At 41.5% G+C, this 13,935-nt stretch overlaps 1 protein-coding gene across 4 annotated transcripts in view; it reads right to left on the bottom strand.

The window, feature by feature from the left end:
• tdrkh (tudor and KH domain containing) overlaps window positions 1-13,935 on the bottom strand; it is a 34,982-nt gene that overhangs the window by 7,610 nt on the left and 13,437 nt on the right. For 3 of the 4 annotated variants that reach the window (XM_026177600.1, XM_026177601.1, XM_026177599.1), the window contains exons 4-8: window positions 11,895-12,096; window positions 9,565-9,704; window positions 9,150-9,465; window positions 8,898-9,064; window positions 8,088-8,263 (exon numbers count right to left, since the gene is read on the bottom strand). In XM_026177600.1, the coding sequence (XP_026033385.1) occupies window positions 8,088-8,263; window positions 8,898-9,064; window positions 9,150-9,465; window positions 9,565-9,704; window positions 11,895-12,096 (1,001 nt within the window). Of the gene's footprint in view, window positions 1-8,087; window positions 8,264-8,897; window positions 9,065-9,149; window positions 9,466-9,564; window positions 9,705-11,894; window positions 12,097-12,928; window positions 13,180-13,935 lie in introns of those variants that run through there. The other variant, XM_026177602.1, reaches the window with a different exon arrangement.

Genomic DNA, 13,935 nt, shown 5'->3' with positions numbered 1-13,935 from the left:
AAGACTTTATCACAGGCGTAAGCGTCACAGCAGATGCCTTTGTGTCAAAGTAGCTGAGGATAAAACACATTTAAACATGAAGGCGATTTTCCTGGCCTGGGATTTTATAAAAATATTCTGCAGTACATCAAAAATGAAAGAAAACCATTAATCAACACATGAACATTACCTCTGACGTTACAGCGGTTTTATTAGAGACACGGTTAAGCGTTTTGCATTTTGCATAATTTTAAAAAGTTTAAATTTGTTCAGTGTTGAACGGCAGAAATTAGGTTTTCTTTCGGAAGAATATAAAACGGAAAAAAAATGTCGGCCGACAGCGCTGTAAACTTGTGCGTAACAAGAAAGCGAATAACGAAGAAAACAGATTTTTAGACGGGAAACTGCTCTTGAAGTACAGAGAGAGAGAGAGAGAGGGAGAGAGAGAGCTGTGCATCGTGGTCGAAGCAAAACCGTAAGTCAGAGTGAATCCATGTGAAGTGTAGTTTGGATTTTCTTTTGCTGCTGGTTCGGTCAATATTGTTTGGAGAGAGATCAAACTAACAGCTTTAGAATCGGCTCATAAAGGGCGTGAACACAAAGCTCGGACCTGCCGACAGATCAGAATCAGCGAGCTGTCGGCTTTCAGCCCCGACTGTGAGAAAGGCGACATCTAACTGATTCTGATCCGCGGGTCGCGCTGTGTGTTTAAGTCTATGTGCAGAATCCGTGTACCTGCTCTCATTTACTGTCTTAGCTGTTTGGTGGTTGTTGAAATTTTGTGAGGTTTCACCAGAGATTCTGGCATTTCGGGCAAAATAAATTTATATTAAAAAATCGATTCAGGATTTTAATGAATCGATTTTACGTTATCCAAGCCAGAATCGATTTTAATCGATAAATCGATTATAAAAACCCACCCCTACTGACCACCTCTCCAGCCACTCTGTGCTGGGGGAGGTTTTATTGTAGATACATCTTATCTGACAGATCTGTTTCTTGTGTTGTAAGCTTCCTGCTTCTATGACCCTTTTGGTCAGCAGGAGGTCACACAAACGCACCCCATGACAGTGCCTTGTCTTTGTAACCAAGGGGGGTTTTACGGTGGGAGGTTCTTTTGCTGTGATGTGTATTGTAACTGTCCTGTCAATAAAAAGGCTACGAGGACAGCTACTCTTTGAAGGATTTGGGCTAGAGACAGGTGAGGAGCGTGAGCTCCAAGAGCTGGTTCTGACCAAAGCTTCCCTCGTTAGCGAGTAAAAAGCCGGTTGAAGATGTTCTGTCTTGTTTTTCCGTTCTTCATGAGGAATAAGTCTCTAAACTAGCGGGGCTTGTGGAAACACAGACCCAACAAAATGTCTTTTTCTTTCTTTAATGCCCAAACCTTTTGCCCTACATGTAAAATATATACACCAAGACATAACCATCTTGTCCTCTTTCATTCAGTGTCAATTTCTCTGAGATTTGGATCTTATTGGATTTACTTATTGGATTTGCCATTGATGTGCAGCCTCCTCCATCTCCCTCTCCTGTAGAGAACAACGTTACAACATCTCCCAAAATTCAGCTGAAAACCATGGCTGCAATCACAGCATTGTAAGATGGCGAAAGATGTAACCTTAGGCCCCCACCTCGATTCAGAGATTGTCTTTCCCTTTTCACGTAAATGGCCTTCTTGACTCTGTGCTCAAACCAGCGTTCCTCCCTGTCCAAGATGTTACATCCTCATCCTTGAAAGAGTGTCCACTGGCCTGTAGGTGTGAACAGACTGCAGAGTCCTGGCCGACGAGGCAGCTCTTCTGTGTTGTGCCATCCGCTTCGCCAGAGGTTGTTTGGTTTCTCCGATGTATAAATCCTGGCAATCCTCCTGGCACTTAACAGCGTACACTATGTTACTCTGTCTGTGTCGGGGGACCCGATCCTTGGGGTGGACCAGTTTTTGGCGCAGCGTGTTTTGGGGTTTAAAAGCCAAAGAGACCCAGTGTTTAGAAAAAATGCATCTCAACTGCTCTGATACTCCTGACACATATGGGATCACTACAGGTTTTTGCTTGGGCAGCGGTTGTCCTGGCCATTGATCAGTGGTCTTTGATCAGTGGGTTTTGGTCAGTGGTTGTAGATCAATGGTTATGAGAATTTGCATAATTAAGATTAAGGAACTGACTTCCCAGCCCTTTGTTCCTTCAGTGGGCTGGTTTCAGTCATTATGCAAATGTACTGTTTATAAGATTGGGGAAACCTGCAGTCAGCTGAGACTGAAGAAGTCACTTGGATGAGTGATGAAACGTTTCTCCCACAAAACGCTACGTCCAGATGAACAGAATCAACTTTTTGGAGATTTACTTTCCTGGATGATTGAAAATGCATCAAGGAGAAACAGCAAGTATACAGAATGAAATGGAATGGGCCATCTGCGACGCTACAGACAGATTAACAGCCTTAGAAAAAGATCATGAGACTCTAAAGAAAGATTACAACAAACTACACGACAAACGCCTGGATTTAGAAAACAGAAGCCGCAGAAAAAATCTGCGTGTGGTGGGCATTAATGAGGGGGGAAACCCCAGCCATTTCATGGCAGAGTTTTTCTCAGAAGTGCTCGCGAAAGAAAACGGTGATTCATTTACTATAACAGACCGAACCCACAGGACCCTCGCCCCGAAACCACGGACAGGAGAGCGCCCAAGAGCCATGATAAGGGCAAGGGATAGATTCTGCAACTGTCCAAGGGAAAAGGCTGCCTCTTCTACAAAGGATCACCTGTACACATCTTCCCTGACATGAACCCCGAGGTCAGCAAACTTCGTGCGACATTTAACCCCGTGAAAGGGAAACTGCGGAATGCTGGCATCCTGTACAGTACTACTATCCCGCGAAGCTGATTATAACAGTGAACAACACCAAGCACTCATTCACAGATCCACGTGAAGCAGAGAAGTTCGTCAGTATCCACATCCAGAGCCCAGCCACATCTACTGACAAGGAGGGATAGTTGGTGCCATCTCTACAAACAACATGACCCAGGAGGGAATAGTATATAATAATAGACAATCTTAAGGAGTTTAGTGGTAAGTCTGATGTCTACAGCCCATAAAAAGCTGGACAAAAATTGTTTTTCTTTTCTTTTCCATTTGCACCTCAGTTTCGCTGCAAATAAAGAAGGTGTTCAGGTTTGAGTTCAAGGGGATGTTCTTTAGTTTAGTTCAAGAAAGTTGTGAATTTCAGAGGCTCACATCTAGAAAGGTCAGAGTAAGATCCATTAACCAATTACTAACAGTTAGTAACTATTGGCACCTCTACTGAAGGAATGCCACAAAATCTTGTCAGTTTTGTAACATGGAACTGTAGGGGACTCAGAGGACCAGTGAAACGATAAAACATTTTAGCTCACTTAACCTCCTAGGACCTGGCGTCCACATATGTGGACATCACATTTTGGGTTGTCTAGACCTAAAAACACAAATTTTTCTCTACAAAGGCTTGATATCCACTTACGAGGACATTCTACTGCCACTGTTCTATCAAAAATTTAAAATGAATATCCTCATACAGTATGTGGATCTCATTTTTGTCAGAAAAATAAATCAGGTAAAAAAAAAAAAAAAAAAAGAAAATCTGGCAATTCTTTGTTTTTACATTCATGAGGTGCCAATATGCCCAAATATCAAAGAGAAATTAAAAATGCATGCCATGGAAGAGTTCAGGTCTCAGGAGGTTAAAAAAAAGTAAATGCGGATATAATATTTTTGCAAGAAACGCATCTAAAAGTACAAGACCACAACAGATTACGTTGCAAATGGATAGAACAAATATTTCACTCGTTTAATGCAGGAAGCAGAGTCACAGCTATACTAATCCAAAAAACAGAACCATTTACTGCAGCAAAAATATTACCAGACGCTCAAGGTAGATATATTATTGTAACTGGCAAAGTTTATGGTCATTTAGTTACATTAGTAAACATTTACGCTCCAAATATTGGAGCGTAAATAGAAGTCTGGGCTCGGGAGAACCCGAGTGCCCTGGAGGGACTTTCCCTGCCGGATACACGATGGACGGGTGGCAGAGGATCGTGTGCCTGGCAGGACTGTCGATCGAGGACGCTGAAGATATCTACCTATTCGGAACCATGATAACAGGGTTCTTGCTGATCGGAGCTGGCTTGGCCCTGGCTTATCGGAGAATTAAGAGAGCGGAACCGGCTGTTCAAACCCCCACAAGGCTGCCCGCTGGGATTGGAACGACAGGTGCGACTTCTCAGAAAGGGCTCACTGAAGGCAGCATGGTTAAGAGCTTGGAGGCGCTTACGACTGCAGTGAATGCTCAGAATAACACCTTTGAGCGTATGTATGTTGGATTACATCAGGAAAGAATCAACTCAGAACAACATCTCTGGGCGGAGCTGGATTACACCTCAGATCAGTTGGCTGCGGTCGTGAGGTCTCAGAATCTGCTATGTGAGCAAAAAGAGTGACAAGACCACAGAATCGACGGCTAATAACATCACGGAGAAGCTCGCAGCTATTAACGGGAGACTGAGAGACCAGTGTCGGAGTGTTAAAAACATCTTGAAAGTCTCAATTACCATCATAATGCGGCTACCCCTTCGGCGCCAGCTGTGGGCTCAAGGCCAAGGCCAAGGCTCAAGGCTGGAGCCGAACAACAACTCCTTGATAACGACTGTGTTGAGTCTGTTCCTTCCCATTCCATGCAAGGCCACCTGGGTTGGCTGGAAGACTGTTTACTTAGCCTGGCAGGGCGAAGGACACTGTCTCAGCTGAACTATGGACACGCACACACATACATATACTGATACTGATAAGCACTCACTGACGCATCACCCTCCCTATGTATCCCTATTGTGATTAATAAAGCCTTTTTTAATAAATTAGTCTCCTTAATATCCTATTTCATATGGAACAGAAAGAACCCAAGAATCAAGAAGAGTAGAGACCGACATGTCAGGGAGGGATGGGGTTGCCATGCATCCGTCTTTATTATTGGTAAGGTAATGTTCGTTCCATGTCGTTTTGGTTGAGCACTCGGGGGGCCGACTGGACAACGATGGAAAGTGAAAGTTGTTATCCCTCCTCATTAGAAGCTATGATCTATTCAGCTCTCCCTATCCCTAGACACGACCTTAAGAATCCTGTAATCTCTCATACAATTAAAATCTGAACTCAGATAAGGAAACATTACGGGTGGAATGAAGCCTCCATACTATCTCCACTCATGAATAACGCAACATTCACACCATCACTTTCAAACATTTCATTTCTCCAATGTAACCTTAAGGGGCTGCACTCAATAAAGGATTTATTCATCAGTAAGGGTTCCAGCAATTGCAAGAAAAATGTAACTTGCACAGTAATGACTTCTTCAAATACTTACAGATCAGAAGCTCTGTAAGGAGTAATTTTCTATCCTTTCCAGATCAACCCCCAGACTCTATCTTAGATAACTTATTCCAGTTCGATCCACTCAAAAAAGGACTAATAACAAAAATTCACAATGCATGGTCACAACTGGATGGAACTACCACGCTTGATCATCTGAAAGAGGCCTGGCAGAATGACCTTGGTATGAGAATCACAGATAGTCAATGGACAAAAGCCCAAGAAAATGTAAACTCTTCCTCTGTTTGTATTCATCATGGACTCTTACAGTTTAAAGTGCTACATAGACTCCATTTATCAAAGTTGAAAGTGTCAAAAATGTTCCCCAATGTAAACTTGTCCTGCGAAAGATGTAAACAGCAACCTGCTTCACTGGCGCATATGTTTTGGAATTGTCCCTGTAAAGCAACATATTGGAAAAATGTCTTTCAAACCTTGTCTAAGATTCTAAAACAAACACTGAAGCCAGACCCAATCTGTGCTTTATTTGGAGTGAAGCCAGTTGTTGTAGATTTGTCAGCCACCCAAAATAATGTAATACATTTTGTGACACTGCTAGCACACAGTTTAATTTTACTAAACTGGAAGCAAAAAGTGCCTCCTACCAAATCAGCGTTAATACAAGATATAATGAAACATTTGCAGCTGGAAAGAATTAAACTCCTACTAAGGGGGAAGTTGGAATAATTCTATCCAACCCGGCAGCCTTTTATAGATCAATACAGCACAGATATAAACTATCACTGAGCCTCATTGGTAGTCCGATATATAACATTCTCTGTCCAACTTTCTTTTGTTGTTTGTTGTATTTTATTCTGTTCAATTTTTACTGTATATATGTAATCAGTTATATTTGAATCTTTGTCATCTTTATGGAAAAGGAAAACTGGGAAACCAAGTAAAGAGGTTTGGAAAAAAAAATGCAAAAAAAGGTGAAAATTGAAAAATTGAAAATCGTTTTTGTTTTGTTTTTTAACATATATTTCTAGTTAGAGAAATTTAAGAGGTTTATCCCTCAAAACTTTAAATACACAAAAGTTTATTTTGAGTGTCTTCATAGTTTTATTTTTGAGACACACCAATTTTTATATACTGCAGAAAAAACAAAAATAAATATTAGAATGCAAATTTGCAAAAAAACAGCATGTGAATCAAAATAAACTATTTTCAGCAGTGCAATTTAAGTTCTAAGCATCCCAGAAACTATACAGAAAAGCATAAAGTCAAACATGACTTTTAAAAACACCAATGACAAAATGACGTCACTTCCGGTTTCGGCCAGGTAATGGCGGATATGCGATAGTTCGCGCTGACGTCTATTCCAAGGTAGGAAGTGTTATGAACAGCTGATCAGATCGTCAAAGCATGTTTCTGGAATATTATGTTTTTGTTGCTGCAAGTGCTTTTTATGCAGTTTTTGCAAAGCTATATGTGGAAGGAAACGGTGACCGAGGACAAGCTGATGGCATAAGATGTAAGTACAACTCCTCCAGTTTCATATGCAAAAAAAATTATTGCGCTAGCTTACGTGGTTGCAGTCCTACAGGGATTTAAAAATAGTTACGCAAAACGGAGCGTGCCCGTTTTGATCGGTTTTAAAGGGTTTAGAAAAAATAAAGTAACATAGAGAAACAGTATGTGTGCAGAAAAATAAATAAATAAATAAAATACTCTGGAGGAGTCACACAAAGCCTGCTTGGTTGGGGGATATAAATTTGATCCATTTATCCCAAATTTGGTAAAACTTGTCTTTCTGGATTCCAAGAGAGTACATCAATTTTTCCATTCTAAAAATTTCAAGAATAGTTTCATACCAATCATCTAATGTTGGTGGGACTCGGTTCATCCACCTTCTTGTAATAGATTTTTTGCTAGCAGCTAGAAGAGCCTGCAGCAGCTTTATATCCGTCCTCCGTTCTAGAATTATAACATGACCCACGTATAAATTTACAAAGTCAAACGGAATCTGTACCTCAATGTTTTATGAATCCCACTCCAGTACAGGTACCGCCTGGGACAGTCCCAAAACACGTGATAATGGTTTGCCTCCACTGAACCACACTGCCTCCAACACTCTGAATTCGTATTGCTAAATTTACCCTGGACTAGAATCTTAAAGTATCTTATGATATTTTTCCAGCAATGTTCTCTCCATTCTAATGAATTAGTGGAGGACCACTGTGAGCAACATATTTCTTCCCAATCTTTTTCCAAAATGCTAATTCCAGCTTCACTCTCCCACTTTTCCTTTATATATAGAATACTGTCTTTCTTGCATAGAGTAGTGCATTGTATAACCTTGAAATAGATGTATTTATAGTTGAACTATGGGCAAGTTTCAGGATTTTGAGAAAGTTAGTTTCATTCTACGTTAAATTTATAATTTTCCATTGTTTATTAAAGGAATCTTGCATTTGAAGGAACCAAAGGTTACTTTTTCACGTTTACTTAAGGAAAGAAGACAACTCAGTAAAAGAAAGAAACCAAAGAAACCAGACTATACTCCAAACACATTACACCACACAGTAATGTGTTTGGAGTCCAAACACGCTAAAGGTTATGTATTCTTAAAATCTAAAAACTTGGTATGGATATCGCTAGCTGTCTTAACCACCATCACTCACTCCCACAGCTTTTCCCTCTCCTCAGCAACCAAATACTACTGTATATTAGTACAGTCACGTCTTCCTCTTTTATCCTGAATTCACCTACCTCATCCTGCGGAGGCTGCTCCTTGGGAGTTCCCCATTGTCCCCAAAGTCAACGTAATAAAGGTCCACCAGTCCAGAGCCTAGGACTCCCAGCACCCTTGCCCTGTTCCATGTGCCATGGTCTCTGTATGGAGCAGCCACAATGTCCCCTACAACAATGGTTTCCACTCGCTGATCCTACAGATCAGAAAAGCAGATGAGTTCAAACACAAATCAGACACTGGGTTGCAGAAGGTGCTGCAGGGATAGAGGTGCCCCTATGGGCTGTGTGAGCTTATTGTTAACATACTTTTTATTCACACGCAGGATCTCAGATATTTTTCTATATCTACTCGATGAATAGTTGCAGGCCTGCTTCTTATCATCAGAGCCTGGCTTTTAGCGTTCTCTAAATCACATTTTAAATGCCATTACTACAAGTTACCCAGCTTTCTGAACTGTTGTAAGATCTGCAGCACATAATCAAGACTCTTAAAAAAAGTCAGTTCTACCAGGGTAAAGAAAAAAAATACTGGCAACCGTCAGTATTACCTGTCAGCCTCCTGGTAGGCACACCGACGGCATCAATTTCAAAATCCTATATCACTGCATTCCCGAGTTATCGCTGAGAAATCAGTGATGGTAACAGATTCTAACCCATCCAAGACTTTTGTAGATTCACCTATAGTATCAATTTAAAAAAGGGAAAATACTTGGATCTTTGCAGTTTCAAGTGTGTGGAAGTATATCGGAACTCTCAACTCTCATTCTGGCCCACAAGGGAACTCTTGTGGAACAAGAGAGACACAAGGAGAGCAAGATATGTCCTTACTGTAGAGTTTCCATTGTTGTAGAAGTGGTTCATCTCCTCTGTTAGTTTGTCCAGCTGAATGGATCGAACCCCCAGGATCTGAATCCAGAAGTGGTTTGGGTTCTCTGATGCAGAAACATACACCTCAAGGTGTTCGTCAGGCTGGAAGCTCAAGTCTGGGCTTGCAACTGGAAAACACAGAGAAAATATGAAATTACTACACTTAAAGACACATTACATGGCTGCTCTGGGGTGACTGAAATCTGAACTCACTTTCAAACTTGGACACTTCAGAGAAGGTCTTAGTAGTTGTACTGCCCTCCTTCTTGCTGGCTTTTTTGATTTTTGACTCTCCCACCTGGTCAAAAAATGTTTCTGGTTCTCCTGTGGTCCCGTTGGCAAAGACAAGCACATTCTCCTCTATGTGGGAGAAGGGACTGTTGTTGTTCAAGAACAATAGAGGTTCAGTCTCTGTGTCGTTTGACTTCTGACTCACGACATTATGGCCACGTTTCTGGCGCCGGGCTGATGACTGTGAGATTGTTGTCCTCACCATCATGTCCTCGGTGACTTTTTCTAGAATCATATCCTTTGAACAGGTTTCAAAAGCAGGAGTTAGATGTCCCCTCAACTAAAATTAAAGGATGTGGTACACACAGGAGATCCAAATCAAGGCACTGTGCGTTACCTGTGCCTTTTTCACCTCCTGCCTGGTCCCTGTAATCGTCACCATGCCCTTTGCCTGTACACCGTGTGCTGGCTCTTTGGAACACGCCACTTTGGCTCCTGTAGTTCGGGTGATCTGTTTCAAACTCTCTCCACCACGGCCTGCAATACACAGATAATCATGTTCTCCTAACAATTATTGCATATAGGGGTGAGATAAAATGGGGACTTTTTTTTCACGGGGTTCGAATGTTAGCCATTAAAACCTCATACATAAAGATAACTCAGATAAAGAGAAATATGATTAATGGTAAATTCACTTTTACTTATATAGCGCCAAATCACAACAACAGTAACCTCAAGGCACTTTATATTGTAAGGTAGACCCTACAATAATACATACAGAGAAATTCACTTTTCACACAAATTTAGTATAAGACTTTCTGGTTATGTTTACAAAGCTCACAGTGCAAAGAAGCCAAGGGACCATTTTCCCCATAAACTCTACACAAACAGTTTTTTTTTTGTTGTTTGTTTTTTTGCAATCCAAGAAGTTGCCCCATGCTAATCAACAGAAAGAATGCAGGTTAAAGTAACTTCTGCTTTGGCTTCATTTTCACAGCCAGAACCTACAGCTTTCTAACATTATTTATGAACTACAGGGAGTGCAGAATTATTAGGCAAATGAGTATTTTGTCCACATCATCCTCTTCATGCATGTTGTCTTACTCCAAGCTGTATAGGCTTGAAAGCCTACTACCAATTAAGCATATTAGGTGATGTGCATCGCTGTAATGAGAAGGGGTGTGGTCTAATGACATCAACACCCTATATCAGGTGTGCATAATTATTAGGCAACGTCCTTTCCTTTGGCAAAATGGGTCAAAAGAAGGACTTGACAGGCTCAGAAAAGTCAAAAATAGTGAGATATCTTGCAGAGGGATGCAGCAGTCTCAAAATTGCAAAGCTTCTGAAGCGTGATCATCGAACAATCAAGCGTTTCATTCAAAATAGTCAACAGGGTCGCAAGAAGCGTGTGGAAAAACCAAGGCGCAAAATAACTGCCCATGAACTGAGAAAAGTCAAGCGTGCAGCTGCCAAGATGCCACTTGCCACCAGTTTGGTCATATTTCAGAGCTGCAACATCACTGGAGTGCCCAAAAGCACAAGGTGTGCAATACTCAGAGACATGGCCAAGGTAAGAAAGGCTGAAAGACGACCACCACTGAACAAGACACACAAGCTGAAACGTCAAGACTGGGCCAAGAAATATCTCAAGACTGGTTTTTCTAAGGTTTTATGGACTGATGAAATGAGAGTGAGTCTTGATGGGCCAGATGGATGGGCCCGTGGCTGGATTGGTAAAGGGCAGAGAGCTCCAGTCCCACTCAGACGCCAGCAAGGTGGAGGTGGAGTACTGGTTTGGGCTGGTATCATCAAAGATGAGCTTGTGGGGTCTTTTCGGGTTGAGGATGGAGTCAAGCTCAACTCCCAGTCCTACTGCCAGTTTCTGGAAGACACCTTCTTCAAGCAGTGGTACAGGAAGAAGTCTGCATCCTTCAAGAAAAACATGATTTTCATGCAGGACAATGCTCCATCACACGCGTCCAAGTACTCCACAGCGTGGCTGGCAAGAAAGGGTATAAAAGAAGAAAAACTAATGACATGGCCTCCTTGTTCACCTGATCTGAACCCCATTGAGAACCTGTGGTCCATCATCAAATGTGATATTTACAAGGAGGGAAAACAGTACACCTCTCTGAACAGTGTCTGGGAGGCTGTGGTTGCTGCTGCACGCAATGTTGATGGTGAACAGATCAAAACACTGACAGAATCCATGGATGGCAGGCTTTTGAGTGTCCTTGCAAAGAAAGGTGGCTATATTGGTCGCTGATTTGTTTTTGTTTTTGAATGTCAGAAATGTATATTTGTGAATGTGGAGATGTTATATTGGTTTCACTGGTAAAAATAAATAATTGAAATGGGTATATATTTGTTTTTTGTTAAGTTGCCTAATAATTATGCACAGTAATAGTCACCTGCACGCACAGATATCCCCCTAAAATAGCTAAAACTAAAAACAAACTAAAAACTACTTCCAAAAACATTCAGCTTTGATATTAATGAGTTTTTTGGGTTCATTGAGAACATTGTTGTTGTTCAATAATAAAATTATTCCTCAAAAATACAACTTGCCTAATAATTCTGCACTCCCTGTATAATAAAAGAGATACTCTGCCCTCCCTCCTGGCCAGCTGATCTGCTTGTCACTTACTGGAGCTTTTAGTTTTGAAAATGATGCCTGGTAATGAAAAAAAAAAAACAATTGACATGATCAAAGATTCAGTCTACCTATTATGCGTCCAAAAGAGGACTGTGGAACCTCCAAAATCTCTGAGACAAGTTCACATTCTGTGAGCAGGTTCTCCAGGACACAGCGGGCCAGTAAGACCTGCTCCTTAGAGCCCTGAAGCAGGAAACATACGGTCGTCTTACATTCATGATCTCCTGAATCTGACATGACCCTCACTTGAGCTCCAGACTTCTCAGTCACCTGAAAAGTTAGCATACAAAGAGAAAGAAAGACTAGCTCAATCTGTGAAACTAATTTAAGACCTGCTTGTAAAACGTGGAACTCCAAAATTGCAATTGAGAAGTAGCAATGGCATACTGAAAAATAGAAAAAATCTTATATAGGTATGCAGGGGTGAGGCATTAATTCAAGAGAGAATTTCCTCAGTGTAAATATATTCAGCTGCATACACACAGGGACACTTAGACGTTATCATATCTTCATGGTGCTAACAATCAGACTGAACTCTAAACTTGAGCTGGGAGGCAACTGAATACAGCTAAAATACAACTGAGTGAAAAAAATAACAATCCATCTCACTTCAATACTTTATCTAACACATTAAGTAACTAAGAAATGAATCTAAGAATACATATTTACTGAATAGTATTTTAGGAAAATAAAAATTACATTAACAAAGTAAATGTCCAATTCATGGTCACTGGGGGGCTGGAACCTATCCCAGCTGCCTTGGGATGAGAGGCAGGGTTCACCCTGAACAGGTTGCCAGTCTCTCACAGAAAAACATTCACACCTATTAGCAATTTAGAATCATCAATTAACCACCCCCACTAATAATAATAATAATAATAATAATAATAATAACAACAACAACAAATTTTATTTATAAAGCGCCTTTCAAGACACCAAAGGACACTGTACAATAGGATAAAACACATAATAGAACAATGACACAATGAAGAACAATAAAAGAAAAGCACAAGATACAGTGGGTTCACAGTGAATATGCAGACTTGAACAGATGGGTTTTGAATTGAGATTTAAACTGGGGGAGAGAACCAATGTTTCTTACATCAGGGAGTAGAGAGTTCTACAGCCTGGCAGCAGAGCAGCTAAAAGCTCTGCTTCACATGGTGGTGAGGTGGAAGGAAGGCACAGAAAGCTGGATAGAAGAAGATCAAAGTGAGCAGGCAGAAAAAGTAGTGCTTAACAGGTCACAAAGGTAAGGAGGAGCGAGGTTATGAATGGCCTTGAAGGTGAGCAGAAGAAGTTTGTATATTATCTGGAATTTCACTGGGAGCCAGTGAAGTTCCTGAAGAACAGGGGTGATGTAGGAGGGGGTTCTGGTGATAATGCGAGCAGCAGAGTTCTGAACCAGTTGAAGCTTATGGAGGGATTTTTGGGGAAGACCATGCAAGAGAGAGTTGCAGTAGTCAATGCGGGAGGTAACAAGACTGTGGACAAGAGTGGAAAGAGAAGGACGTAATCTGTTAATATTGCTTAGATGGAAGTAGCCAGAACAGGTGAGATTATTGATGTGAGATTATAGGAAAGTGAAATGTCTAGGATGACACCAAGGCTCTTCACCTGAGGAGAAGGGAAAACTGTGGAGTTATTGATAGTGAGTGAGAAATGGTTCGCCTTCAGAAGGTCAGATTTGGTGCCAATAAGGAGGATTTCAGTTTTATCCTCATTGAGCTTTAGAAAATTAGAGGACGGTGATGTCATCAGAGAAGGACCGGCGCTCAGCATTGCAGAGTGAGCACAAGGAAAGCGGCGGGGCCAGACAGCATCACCGGCCGTCTGCTGCGCTGCTGTGCTGACCAGCTAGCAGGTGTGTTCACTTCGATTTTAACGAGTACCTGGCTAAGTCTGTGGTCCCCACATGCTTCAAGAGATCTACCATCATCCCTGTCCCCAAGAACAACAAGCCCTCATGCCTGAATGACTACCGGCCAGTTGCACTGACCTGAAGAAAACCATCTCCTCTTCCATCCCAGACACCACAGATCCGCTCCAGTTCGCCTACTGACCCAACAGATCCACGGAGGACGCCATCGCCCACGTCTTGCACACAAC

This window comes from Astatotilapia calliptera, chromosome 8 (genome assembly GCF_900246225.1).
Source record: "Astatotilapia calliptera chromosome 8, fAstCal1.2, whole genome shotgun sequence".
NCBI classification, from domain to species: Eukaryota; Metazoa; Chordata; class Actinopteri; order Cichliformes; family Cichlidae; genus Astatotilapia; species Astatotilapia calliptera.
Note: the sequence above shows the minus strand (reverse complement) of the source record. Positions and strands in the feature narration are given on the sequence as shown.